The 13,361-nt window shown below is 45.5% G+C and overlaps 2 protein-coding genes across 5 annotated transcripts in view; one reads left to right on the top strand and one right to left on the bottom strand.

The window, feature by feature from the left end:
* The window catches only part of LEF1 (lymphoid enhancer binding factor 1), a 103,211-nt gene extending 96,492 nt beyond the window's left edge, over window positions 1–6,719 (top strand). For 3 of the 4 annotated variants that reach the window (XM_039848858.1, XM_039848860.1, XM_039848859.1), the window contains one exon: window positions 5,502–6,710. The gene's annotated coding sequence lies outside the window, so the exon portion shown is untranslated. Of the gene's footprint in view, window positions 1–5,501 lie in introns of all 4 variants that reach the window. The other variant, XM_039848856.1, reaches the window with a different exon arrangement.
* Window positions 1–13,361, bottom strand: part of HADH (hydroxyacyl-CoA dehydrogenase) — a 58,738-nt gene that overhangs the window by 3,666 nt on the left and 41,711 nt on the right. Inside the window, exon 8 of the mRNA XM_039848752.1 lies at window positions 11,231–11,371. Coding sequence (XP_039704686.1) covers window positions 11,231–11,371 — 141 coding nt within the window. The remainder of the gene's footprint in view (window positions 1–11,230; window positions 11,372–13,361) is intronic.

The following is a 13,361-nucleotide window of genomic DNA, read 5'->3' as shown; positions in this document are numbered from 1 at the left end:
CAGATAAGGGAGACCTAGGGATGACAGCAGCCCTGGCAGTGGTGGCTGTGTGGCCTCCATGCGGCCCAAGTTGACATTTTCCGGGAAAACATCTGCACTCTGCTCAGCGCCATCCCAGAGCCCCCGCCTGCAGTGGTCCTTTGAATGGAGGCCTCGCCCAGGGGCACCTTCTGCCTGCTGTGAGGAGCAGAAGCAGCCCACGCTGGCCGAAGGAGGGAAGACGAGCGTCCTGTGGAAGCCAGAGACCGTTGGGCCAAGGAGAGTACTAGGAGATGGCCTTGGAAAGCTGTCCAAATGCTTTTCCTGCCTCTTACATCCATCCGTCCCTGAAAATTGCTTCCTTCTCCCTTCTGCAGATTGACTTCCTCAGTTCTTTGAATCACGTGTCCAGAACTCCCAAGCCTGCGTGTGTCATTACTGTATCAGTCTCCCAAAGACAGGGTGATTCTTCCAGATTCCAAAGAAGGGACTCTGGTTAGCCCAGGGTGGTCAGACTTCTGCCCCAGTCGGTCATCAGCTGTGGCCAGAGGGGAGGGTCGCTCTGGACAGATGGCTGTCAGGGATGCCTGCTCTAACCTGGGGTGTGAGGAGTGGGGATGAGAGGGGCACTAGGCAGCGATCCAGCAGGTGTGCCCTGTAGCTCCCTAGTCATCTGGCGACTGGGCCTGTTGGATTAGCAGGCAGGGCAGTTTTATCTAGGTAGTTGCGTGCTAGTGAGGAAATTGGGAAGGGAGGACACACGTGGTGAAAGCTTTTAAAGTCTCTGCCGTGCTGCAGTGTCCTTGCCATCGATTCTTGTTCCCTATGTAACGGTCACAAGAGCCTGAATTATGTTTAAGCTGCTTTGGGAAACAAACAGGGGGGAACTGGGCCCTTAACTGGACTGATCACTCGCCATTAAAATATAGCGGTATGAGGCTCGTTAAAACCCTCTTGAGCCATGATATTTAGTGTTGTTCATGAAAGCCCATGCAGTTGAATTAAGATCAGTGCACTTAAGAATAGTGGATAGAAACAAAAGTATTTTGGATAAATCGTTTGATAGAGTGGGTTTTTCTCACTGAACCATCTGAAACCGTCGAGGAAATCAGCTCTTCTGGACAGTGGGGTTTTCCCAGAGAACTCTAGTTTTCCCTCTTTATCAAAACATGTAATTTTTAACTCTTTTGGGTGCAACTCTTCAACAGGTATGTGCAAATTTAATATTTCTTAATACCTCAGCCATTATTCTACAGTGCATATAAATGTGGCCTATGGTATATGCTAAGAAATTGGTGCTGTTCGCCACTATTTAATTACCCCAAATAGTGTCGGATTTTTAAAAATCTGCTCTTTATAATTTTTTGTGCGTCTTCCTTTTCTGTGTGGGCCCGTACCCCTCCCATACAGTGGTATGGTCCTTCTGATGCTGTGTGGATCTGAGAACAAGCAAACAAAGCTTATTTAAATGATACATAAATTAAAAGTGAGTGGGGCCTGAGATTGGTGCGTGGACGATACTCTTTGAAGAAAGGGTGAGATGTGCTGTCCGTGTGTGAACTTTCTGATAGTACTTAGGATGGCGTAAGGCCTTTTCGCTTTCTTTTCCTCAGCTATGTCCTTGAGAATTGAAGCTGCCAGGTTAACTGATGTCCAGACGAGTGAGGTGAATCTGCTAAAACTATTCATGAGCTTCATTCAGTAAGGCTACTTTATTCTTTTGGACAAAATGAGAAAAAAGGTGTGGTGGAGAGAACATATGTTTAGGACTCCAGAGCTAACCCTGCCACCTACTGGTTGGGTGACCTCAGGCAAAGTGTCAACGGCCCACAGCCCTGATTTGCTTGTCTGTTAATGGGCGAAAGTAGGTGGGGCTGTCGTGATGGTTACCTGACCCTGTGCAAGTCTCCGTGCCTGGCGCATCAGTGCTCAGCGGACAGGACATTGCTTTTCTCCCTCGCCCCCACCCCGCAGCTTCCTGCAGACAGCGCCACCTTGGAATCAACAAGGCTGTGGCACGCATGGCATCAGGAGGCCTGGGTACTCTCTGGGGGTCACCTCAGACCAGTCATTTTTCGACCACACGCCTCAGTCTGCTCTAAGACAGTGGGGCCGGACGAGCTTCGGCATGCTTGCTTCCTGCTCTGGAAGTCTGCGCTTCCTCTCTTACTCCACCGTGGTGCAAGAGTTCACACCCTGAAATCACAGGATTTTGCCAGTTTGCCCTGTGGCAAGGTGGAGAACTTAGACAATTGGTGGGAGGTGCGTCGGGCGTGCTGCTGTAAGGCAATCTTTGCAATTAAAATCTGCCTCTGTTCACCTCTCACAACACCGATCTCGCTCATATTCTCCTCGAATTTCATGTCATAACTTAAAAACACTCGAAGTTCCTTCCTGCTCCTTGCTAATAGCATTTGAGAGGATGATGAAGGGAGGACCTTTTAACACACCTTTCTGGGTTCCTCACCATTTCTGAACAAGGAAAGTGACGTTGCATGGCACAAAGGTGGGCTGTCCTCATGTGTTGTTCCTATAGACCAGCTCTGCTGCCCCCAGCTTGGCCTGGCCGGCCGAGCACACCCAGTGAGTCCCCGGTCACATGCTGACCCTCCCCCGCTCCAGCTTGGCTTAACTAGCCAGAAGACAGCCTGGGGAAGGGGCCAGGCTGGGCCGCAGGACGCCCAGGGTATGGGCTGGGAAGCACTCAGCTTCTGGTAGAATCTTCTGTTAGAGCTGATGGAGCAAGAATCACCGCTCCTTCCTGCTTTTCACTTTTTTTGAACCAAGGCCTAGAAAGCCCTAATGCCTCAGAGTCAGTACTGTTTATCCCCAGAAGCGAATCCATCTTCACACCTTTAGATTTCCCTTTATCACTTGGGCTCTTAATAACTGTAGGTTTCTGGTTCCATTTGGTCAGTGGGATATTTTGTTAAGATTGGAATTTGGTCCACGAGAGCATCGTGAGTTTCAGATGGATGGTGCCTCTCTCAGATCCACTCTGCAGATGGCCCACCAGGCGGCCGGCAGTGACTCCTGGCGGAGGGAGCCTGAGCCTTAACATGTAGGCAGCGGGGCCTCACTGGCTCCCTTTGAAGCGGGCACAGTAATTGCGGCTTTGATTACAGCAACTTCACTGGTGGATTGGGCTGCGCTGGGGCTCGCCCAGCCTGGCTCAGCCCCGCCACAGCCCCCCAGTGAAGCCTTAGATGTGGGAAGTCTCCAGTCTCCGAGCCTCATGCCTGTGGTTTCTTGAAAAGACTCTTGATTTGACCAGTTTTAGGTCTGTAAAGCCACCGTGTCAGGCTCCCATTTCTCCCACTTGGAGGTAAGACCTGGTTCCGCCCTGACAACCCTGTACTCACGGGAGCCGCCAGGGCCAGACTGCCTTACCTGAGAGCCGGTTTCTTTGCCACGTTGCTTAACCATTTGTTCTGCTGTTAAGAAGGCATCTCGGGTGGGGGCGAGCTGCTTTTTGGTTGACAGTAGTACAGAGGATTTCTGAAGCCTACTTTTCAGAAGGATTTGTAAGAGGAGACTGAAATCATGAAATAACAGTGGGGAAATGTGAGACTACCTGTAGGAAGACACAGCTTTATGAGGCGCTGTCGAGATTCTTTCCAGGGAAGTGGGTATTATCATCGTGGTAAATGGTCCCTCTAAACACAGCCGAGTTTGTTTTACCAGTTATGTTAGCATTGCGCTCAGCTCGAGGAAGGAAGAGAAGGCCCTTCTGGGTAAGGCGAGGTGGGGGAGGATGACGTGGTGTCCAGCTCCGCTTGAGAATGGGGCCCACAGCAGGGCCATGGAGGTCATCTGTGCCTCATGACTTCGGAGTCGGCCTGAGGCTCAGGGCAGGCACAGATCCCAACAGAGGGACAGTTTGGCTCCTTCAGCCAGCAGACATTTCTGGCTGCCAATGGCCAGTTCATCTGAGTCATAGCACTTGCCTCCAGCTGCTGTGAGCTCCTGGCCTAAGGCTGCAAGGCTGTTCCCCAGCGGGAAGAGCACTCTGGGGCAAACCTTTGAGAATGTGTGGTGCAGACGCCCTCGCCACTGTCCGGGCTCCGCCCCTCTCTCCTTGGAAAGGGAGGGTCCTTCGGGACTCCCACCCTCCTGTGTGAAGGGTTGGTGCTGCGCCTAAGGTTAGAAAACCGTGATGCTGCAGTGTCTTCCTGCTCAACAGGGAAAAGGAGACTAGTAGGAATCGAAACTGCCCTTGACGACCTCAGTTGCCAGCATTCTGTGATTTCCTTCCGTTTTGTTTTTATTTTTTCAGTAACTACCCAGATACACAGCTCCAGTGGTGGTGCAGTCATCACAGTGACAGCTGACGCATCCCTGGGCTCACTGAGCCCCGTGCACCTTGTGGGCGTTAGCCTCTCCTCCTCACAGGTCCCATCCCCCAGATCCCACTCCTTCTTCTGCGAGCAGCACTTTGTGGACTGCGCCTTGCCATCCAAAGTTTAGTTCTCATTATTAAACGATTTCAAAACTTCCTTCTATTTCTCCTCTAAGGTCTCTTTCCACTCTCTTATATAAAGAGCGTAAAAAGTCCACCATTAGAACTAATTTTTAAAGGAAACTTCTGCTAGTAGCAAGGATGGCTCGAGCATGAAGGGTTGGGATTCATCTGAGACTGGCAGGGATCCAGGCAGAGTCTGAATGAGGTGGGCTCCCCAAGTTCAAAGCCAGGGAGGCAGATGCTCTCCAGGGGGAAGGAACCAAACTTTGGGATGCTTTCGCTTTCCTTTTGTCTTTGTCTCATCTGTTACAATGTTATGTTTTATTTTTAATCACTTTTTAAAAGCTCATTTAAGCTTTTGGGGCTTGGGGATTCTCCTTTTTTGAAAGTCATTATCATCAGCAGTATCAAACAATTACTTAAATACTTTTCGAGCGTACATTCTAAGGCTGACATTAGAGATCCTAATTATTATGAAGGGAAGAAATCTTGAGAATTGTAAAATCTTAAGTAAAATCAGAGAGGCCTGTGCACCTTGGACTGACTGTGGTGAACAGAGCACATCTTGGTTACGGGGCTACTGTGGGCGTGTGCGGTGCATGGGCTCATTGGAGCACAGTTCAGTTTTGTGTAAAACCATACAGTGGCTCTCCACGGTGGACTAAAAAACTAAACACTTGAGATGACAGCTCTTTCCCTGATCCAGCCAGTGCTTGTTGTTACAATTCATGTTTGGCCATTTCCTCCTGATGTTTTTCAAACTTTTTTTTTTTTTTTAACCACAATCCAAAGTATTAAGTGTATTTCACATAACCTTTACAAACGTATACACGTACATGGAACCAAAGTAAACATTTCAGTAAAGTATACTCATTCTCTAACATGGTCTGGGGATTCGGGGCTACCGTGGGGCAATATGTTTTTAGCCATCACCAAATCAACCAAGTGGATTAATTAAATGCAGACATGTTAAGGCATGTGCTGTATGCAGTAGAGGTTAAAATTTTCAAAGGCCTGTGGCAAATTCACGTTAACAGCATTTCGTGTGTTCCTTCCTGAGGTGGAAAACGAAGCTCATTCCCAACGTGCAAAGCCAAGGCAGCAGCCCCGGGACCTCTTCTGGAGATGGAAGCTTGTTGAAACCCAGACTGTCTCCACGGCCTGCCCAGTCGACCCCAAAGGAGAATTGACACCAACTTCACCCTGAGGTCACTGCTAGAGACACTGATCCACAAAGACAATCACTGCCAACCCCGCCCCCCCATCTACCACAAGAGCCAAGTTCCAAAATAAAGCATAAAGTTTTGTTTTTTTTTTCGTTTAAATTAAAAAGCACATGAGAATGCTTGCAGGCCCTGAGTCAGCTGAGCAGCTTTCCTCCCCTTGTGTCCGCCGTGCACTCCCCAGAGCATCTTGCATCCGTACCTGTAACCTTCGGCAAGGACAGTGACTTGGCTGCCTTTGCCTGTCATGAGCAGCGGGAGCTGGCAGCCAGCATGTCCATCGGCGTCCCAGTGCGGGATTTGTGGAAGAGTTCCCTCTCTGTCTTCATTTTTCTTTCTCTTCCTTTTTCCTAAAGCTTTTATTTAACAGTGCAAAAGGATGAATCTTATGTTTGCTTCTTTTTTTTTTAAACTTGAATTTTTTTTTAATTTACACTTTTTAGGTTTAATTTTCTTGTATATTTTGCTAGCTATGAGCTTTTAAGGAAAATTCAAAGATCTGGAAAAGTTTGAAATAAAAAATGAAATGAAAAGAAGCCGCCTACTTTGGGGGTGACATCTTGTCCGTAAGGGGCTTCTCTGTGAATGGCCTGTGACAAATAGTGGCCTCTCCTCTAAGGTGTTCAGTCGCGCTAAATAAATGTAACGGCCAAATCCATTCTGTTGGTAGCAGTCGGCAGTACTGTTTCGTTTTATTTTTTGTCTGATCGCTCTTTTAAAAAAAAAAAACGGTAAACCTTAACAGATACTTTCAGTAGACCAGTTTGCAGTGAATTTTCATTTCTTTTCTTCTCACCTCCTTGTAAAAAGCCCAGCACTTGAATTGTTATTACTTTAAATGTTCTGTATTTGTATCTGTTTTTATTAGCCAACTAGTGGGATTTTATGCCAGTTGTTAAAATGAGCATTGATGTACCATTTTTTTTTTTTTAAATAGCAAGGCACAGCCTTTGCCCCAAACTGTCATCTAACATTTGTCATTCCAGTTTGAGTTAACGTGCTGAGCATTTTTTAAAAGACGCTTTGTAATAAAACATTAAAAAAAAAAATCACTTTTTAAAAGAGTGGAGTGCCTGGTCATCGAGTCGGGAATGGTGAACTAAATCCACATGCCAGGCCAGAGCCGGTTTGTCCCCTTCCGAGGGACACTGCTGGTGTAGCCTCCTCTGGGAACAGGCCGACACACCTGTCATACAAGGGGTACCTTCCCCAGTCTCTAAGACATGTGGTCAAAGGTGCTTGTATGGCATGGGCACCACCACCTCCTTCCCAGGTGTAGACAGAAGTCAGTGCCGAAGGAAAGAAGCGTCACCGCGGTTCAGATGGGGTTGAGCACCTCGAGCATCCGAGCATCTGCGCATCCTCGTGGGCTCTGGCTGGCCATTGGCTTGCTGCCATCTCTGTAGGTGTGCCGGTGCTTTCCGCTTCCCAGCTCAGTGGTTCTCAAGCTGGGCTCCTCAAATCCAGGTGTCCCTGTGCCGAAGGAAGGTTTTCACTTCCACTTACCTCCTCAAAGTCAACATTTTCCCAGTTTCAGGTGATTTGAATTCTAGAATTCTCCCTTGAGCTTTTGTAGTACCAGTAGATAGGTTGGTTTCTAAATTAGCCAAATATACATTTTACATTCAAAGCATAGTATTTCATGGTCTTCCACAATGTTTTTCTATCCATTGAGCTAGCTTGAGGACCATCGATAAATTGGTCTGACGACTCTGGCTGAAATTCTAGTTCTATCTTTTTTCAGCCTTTGATACAGCTGGGGAACAGCTGGCTACCATACTTGTAATAACCCTCCTCATACTGTACTTGAAGATTGCCATTAAATCACCCCTCAAATTTTTCTTCTCCAGGCTAAGTAATCCCAATTCCTTGAACCTTTCATCATCAGTCCTTTAATCATTTTCATTACTGTCCTCTGGAACCTCTCCAATTCCTCTTCATTTAGTCCTAAACTTGAGCCAGAGAAAAATGTCTATTTTATGTTCAGGGGACCTACTTGTTATAAAGGTTTCATATTTGAAAATTATCTCGGAGTTTTCTTAATGTACATGAACCGAGTAGTTAGAACTGTCTGAAACTCCCACCGTGCAATTTTCAGGAGTTAACTAAGAAAATCCAACGAAATTATGTAGGAGGTGACATTTAAGTGTTACTTTTTGGGGGGAAATGAAAGGTGGTAGCAACATATTGATTGGCTTTTCTAAATCTTAGAAACCATTTAATAATAAAAGTCTGTCCAAGTAAACAGCAAGGATATAAAGCTGAGAATTGAGTCTTGTCCAAAGCCCACTCAAGTCCTCTCCTGTGGTTCCTCCTCATTTTTATGACACAAAAAAATGAGTAAACAATGTTGAAATGGGTTATAATGCAAAAGAACATATTTGCTGCTATTTGCATCCTCTCTGAGCTGGTCGTTCTTCCCCCAGACTCGGCCTCCTCCTGTTGTCTATAACTGCTTTCAGAATAGCTTCCCAGATAACTTTGATGTCACCTCACTCCTTCCTGGCCCATTGTGCCCAAATCCCGCTTTCTGGTGCTGAAGGTACATCAAGAGCCCCCTAGAGGTACAGACTGAGGGACACTATCCTGGGTGTCCGTGAGTAGAGGGACTGTCCTCTGGCCATCGCTTCTGTTGGTCTAGGAGTGACCTGGCTTTCTTCCTGCAGCAGGCTCAGGGCTGAAGTGTAAGCCAGGAGGAGGGTGGGCCTGCCTTTTTTCTGGGAGCCAGCCTTTCTCTTGAGGTCACAGCTGGCATGCTGGTCCTTACGGAGGGGTGTTTTCTCCCAGTTTAGTTTGGTTGCTAGGATTGCTGGCAACTACCTGTGTAGCAGGAAGGAGCCTTAGAACAGTTTATGGCTGCAGCTGTCCCAAGCACAATTGTTCTTTCCTCTGTAGTTTGGTCTAAGGCTGTGACAATATGGTAACTTCTAATCAGGGCCCGTGAGGGGTCTGTGTGGATTTCCCTTTAAAGGAAAGAAGTCGTGAGGGAGTAATACATGGTTCTAACGGACAAGGGAAACAAATTCCGTGTGACAGAGCGGTTGTACAAGCTACACTTACTACATTTGCCTCAGGATGTTACTTTTCATACACAGAATATGAAAAGCTGTCCTGAAACCTAACTTCCAGGGATACATGTAGACAGACACACAAATTTGAACTGCTTTTTAATAGAAACAATAGTTTGCAATTAATCATCTTAATACTAACAGAAGGATATGATTCTAAATGCTTATAAAATGTATCATGGGGGAAAGATTAAGATCTTTGGTTTTGTTGGCTCTCAGTGGATGCCACTTTGGAAGCAGCTACTCTAAATCTCTGCACCTCTCATGGGTAATGTTCCCTCTGTAGCCGGGAGTGGTTCCGAGAGAGGGTAGGAGAAGGATACATCAAGAGTAGCTATTTATTTTTTGCCAATATTTTACTTTATAATGAACAAATTTAACTTATGTAAATAGCATTCCACTTTTGACAATTTCACTAGTGTTACAGCAGTTATAATGCAAAAGAACATATTTGCTGCTATTTGCTACCTCTTTGCAAGAACCTTTTTTTCCTTTCTCGGAAACTTTTGTGACTTTGACTTTAGGGAGCATTCCTGCACCTTTCTTGACAACATTAGGAGGGATAAGGAACCATTTATAATATGGTCCTGTTTGCTTCTAAGTTGCTATGAGGCCACCGGAGTGATGATCAGGAGCAGGCAGTGGTGACAGGCGGGACTCTACCTCTTGTGAGCTGGGTGACCTTGGGCAGATCCCATTCTCTTTCTGGTCTTCAGTTTTTGCATTTGCCAAGCAGGATGTAAGTAATACTGTCCCATTAGGGCTAAAAGAGCAGCTATTTAAACATTCCTCACATGAATCGACCTAAACTAGAACTTCGTATAAGTTAGGTAATATAGAATTAAAAACTTATGGTAAAACAACTCAAGTGAAAATGGTGTTTAGTCACCCTTGTTGGAGAAATAATGCTAATGTTTATCACCAGCAGTGTTGCAGGCCCCAGTAACTGGCATAAAAAAAAAATGCTCGATGCCCTCGGTCAGTACATTTTTACTGAGCACACGCCAATGGGCTGTGCTTAAGTAATTTTACACTAGAAAAATGTTTTTACTGTCTAGAAGCTTGTTCGCCATCTGCATTTGCTATAATATATAAGCATCCTTCTCCCTGAATAATAATTTGGACTTTTAAGAAACAGGTTTGTATGTTAGGAAGGAGGCGGCACAGCGGGAAAAGCCTAGGTTTGTAGTCACGCAGAGCTGGACAACGTCCACGTCTACCACTGGGGGGGCGCTGCACACCAAGCCCTCTGGGCACATCTCCTTGTGGGCTAAACCCAGAGATCACTGACCTCTATAAAGGCATGGCGAGGGGTACCTGAGAGAGACGCCCAGCATGTAGGAAATAACTAATAAATGAATTTCACCTTGAATAGTTTTGTTATGATTAAACATACTTTTTTTGCCCAACGGGGGGAAAAAAAAATGTATTGCTTATAGCCATAGAATGTATGAGCATGTTTCTTCTGCCCATGGAAGCAGTTGGTAACCAGGACTAATCGGTCTGCTCTAGACCAAATATCAAGGAAATACTTACAGAAAAGCAGCAGTCTGGAATTTTTTGTTTTTTTTTTTAGGTCATCTACACTCATGTGTTTATTAAGTATTTTTCTTAATCTATAATAGCTTGAGATGTTACCAGCTACTTAAAATTTTTATCTCCATTAATTATATGGGAGATATTGGTAGAAAAAATATTATTTGCCAGATAGAATGAGAACATCACCTACAAATAGACCATCACAACTTAACTGTTTGTCTTTGTGGTCCAGTGGAATTACTAGTCATTTTCTCTTTTCCATTTCTAATTGTCTCAGAATTTGAACTCAGTGGAGTCACTGAATTACGCTCTACACTCTAACAGTTATTTTCTTCTATAGGAAGAAAGTACACTGTCACCCTCCCTAAACTTGAAGATTGAGGCTAAAAACTCTGGAAGTCTACCTTCCCAGAAGAATATGCCAGAACCTCCACACATCTCTGGAATAAGGCTTTAGGGTTCAGTCTTTCAAATAGCACCAAGCAGAAACCTTAGTTCAAATATGTCTTCCTCTCAGTAGTTTTGGAGGCTTCCCAGTTCCATCTTCTAAACCTGGTGGAGTCAAGTGGCTTTTATGAGGAGGTAGCAGGAGGCAGAGTTTATTGCAGGAGGTTTTCCTTTCTAATACCTGCTTGCCTAAGAAATGACTACCTGCTTCTGGTGGACTATCCCAGAAAGTGCATCTACGGAAAGGAGCTGAGGTGTCTCACTGAGTCTTGGAGACCCATGTTCAGATACTGCATCACAAAGGCCTGCGTTGTCACTCTGCAAAGGGGCTCAGCTCTGCTTTGACAAACTACGTTATGATAAAAAAGTTTAATTTTTCGTCTGTTCATATACCACCCACCACCACTTCCCTAATTATTGTAGAAGAATCTTGGGAGCTTCTCTCCTGTTACTTTTTTTCTGGGGTCTTAAATCATCCACAGCCTTCCACTCATACATAAAATTTAACTTACTTGAGTGACAGCCACATCTTCCAGCTCGCTGGGACATCTGTGTGCTTTCTCCCCCTGCGTAGCCCTGACCAGCACCCTGGAAGGTTTGGAAAGACCTTCTGGACCAGCTGTGGGCATGGAGTACGAGGCCCCAGCGCCTGCCTTTTTACTCAGGTGGCCCCAGAGCTTAACTTCTAAGACTCTTTTACAAAACTCTGGGGCCTGGTCCCAATCTTCAGCCCACTCCCCCCAGGTGTAAAAGGTTCAGGCTCTCTGTAAGACTAGGTTGGGAAGGAACTGTGGCTTCCTTCCAAATTGGTCAGAGGAGGGAGGTGATCACAATTAGCCTATTATGCTAGGCCATGAGCGCAACGCGAGCTAGCCATCATCTCACATGGTCTCCAACAGCCCAGTGGGATTGACAGGGGCCATCACTTTGCCCATTCTACCAGATATGGCCAGAATAACCCCCAAAGTTACACAGGTAAGAGCAGAGATGAGCACCAGAGCCCAAGTCTGTTTAATGCCAAAGACCATTTATACCGGTTTTTTCCTGCAACAGCTACAGTTGGTAATTTTAAAAAACACAGTGAATAGAATTCGTACCAATGATAATTTTTCTTTATTTCAGGAGTTAAATTTCATTCTGCAGTAGAAATAAAAACTGTGATTAGGAAATATTGAGACTGATTTCAAAAACAGAATTTACACAACCAAATGGGTCGAAAGCAAAACATATCTATCGTTCAAAGCATTTTTTAGGTTGCTATTTATGTAACATCAATATCTGTTTACAAGAAAATTAGTCCCACAAAATTATAGCCACACCTTGTATTTTTGGTAGATGTAATTGGTTACTTAGGTTAAAATGTTAAAGGGATTAAAATCAAGGTGACTCAAGACAGAAGCTTATTTCAAATGAGTGAAATGTATAACTGGCAAACCCAGAAAGCATAATTAGTGTATGTTGTATAAGCAGTGACTAACATATTAGTTCTACCCTTTACGTCGATTAGCGGTTGAGTCTCAAATGAGCTTCTGAAAGCTGACTTTTAGTTAAGAGTCAGAAAACTCGCTATATAACAGCACTCAGTGGGGAATCAATCACTTTATACCACCTGGTTTTATACTGTAGTTTCTCAGTTCCAAGATCCGGTGCCATCTGACCCCCACGCAGTGCCATTTATAGTCCCCAGACTAGAAATATACCTTAAAATTGATGTCAAAAGGAGCTAGCCAACCACTTTGCCCGAGAGGCTGTAATTAACAGTGAATCTTATGGACATTAAAGGGCCAGAAGTTTTATTTCACAAAGACATCTTCACAAGCATTCAAAGTACTCTTCAGAGAACGTCATCTTGCTAAATGTAAATGAAGTCTGGGGTGATGGCTGTGCTGAGAGGCTCACTTCACTTTTTCCAACATGCCATTTTATCAATTGCATGGCTTTGCTTTTAATTTCAAATTTTCATTTTTATTATAGGAGTATAAATATCACTGAGAAGGGAGTACTGGGGAGAGGGGAAAAAAGTATCCTCTTGACCTAAAAAAACTTGGTAGTTACTTTCAAGATCTGATGAAAGACCCCCGGGGGCTGTTGGGAGGAGAGTTTGGGGCTGCGGAGAGAAAATGCAGCCGTGGAGACACGCCCCGCATCTGCACCCAGACAAGTGCTGCCAGTACAGTGAAGGCCAACCCAACCCCTGGGGGTCTTGCAGAGGCCATTTGCAATGCAGACCCCAGCAAACAGCAACAGCTGGTTTTCATTTAGAAGCAGAGAACCTGACTGCTGAGACCTTCCTTCTCCCCAAGGAGCTGGAGCTCTCGGTGGGCAGCGGAAGGTCCCCCAAGAAAGCAGAGGCACGGAGTACTGGACTGAGGACTCCCATGTGTTAAGAGGATGTTCGAAATTCCTTCCTGGTCCCAAACATGATGCAGGAAAAAAACTTTTGAAAATGATAAAAGAATGCTCAGAGGCCAAGCTTTCCGACTCGCTGGTAGGCTAAAAGCGCATTCAAAACCTCAGCCAGAAAAGATCACTGTGACCCCAACCCACACATCCTGGCAGGCTGTTGGCCACATTGTGAGTTCTCTGCCCTGACATTCAGGAGTCTAGAGCCCTGCCATTTCCAGGACAAGGGCCCAAATCCTA

The sequence above is a fragment of the Pteropus medius genome, unplaced genomic scaffold (genome assembly GCF_902729225.1).
Source record: "Pteropus medius unplaced genomic scaffold, Ma_sr-lr_union100, whole genome shotgun sequence".
NCBI lineage: Eukaryota > Metazoa > Chordata > Mammalia > Chiroptera > Pteropodidae > Pteropus > Pteropus medius.
This window is presented reverse-complemented; position numbering and strand designations above follow the sequence as displayed.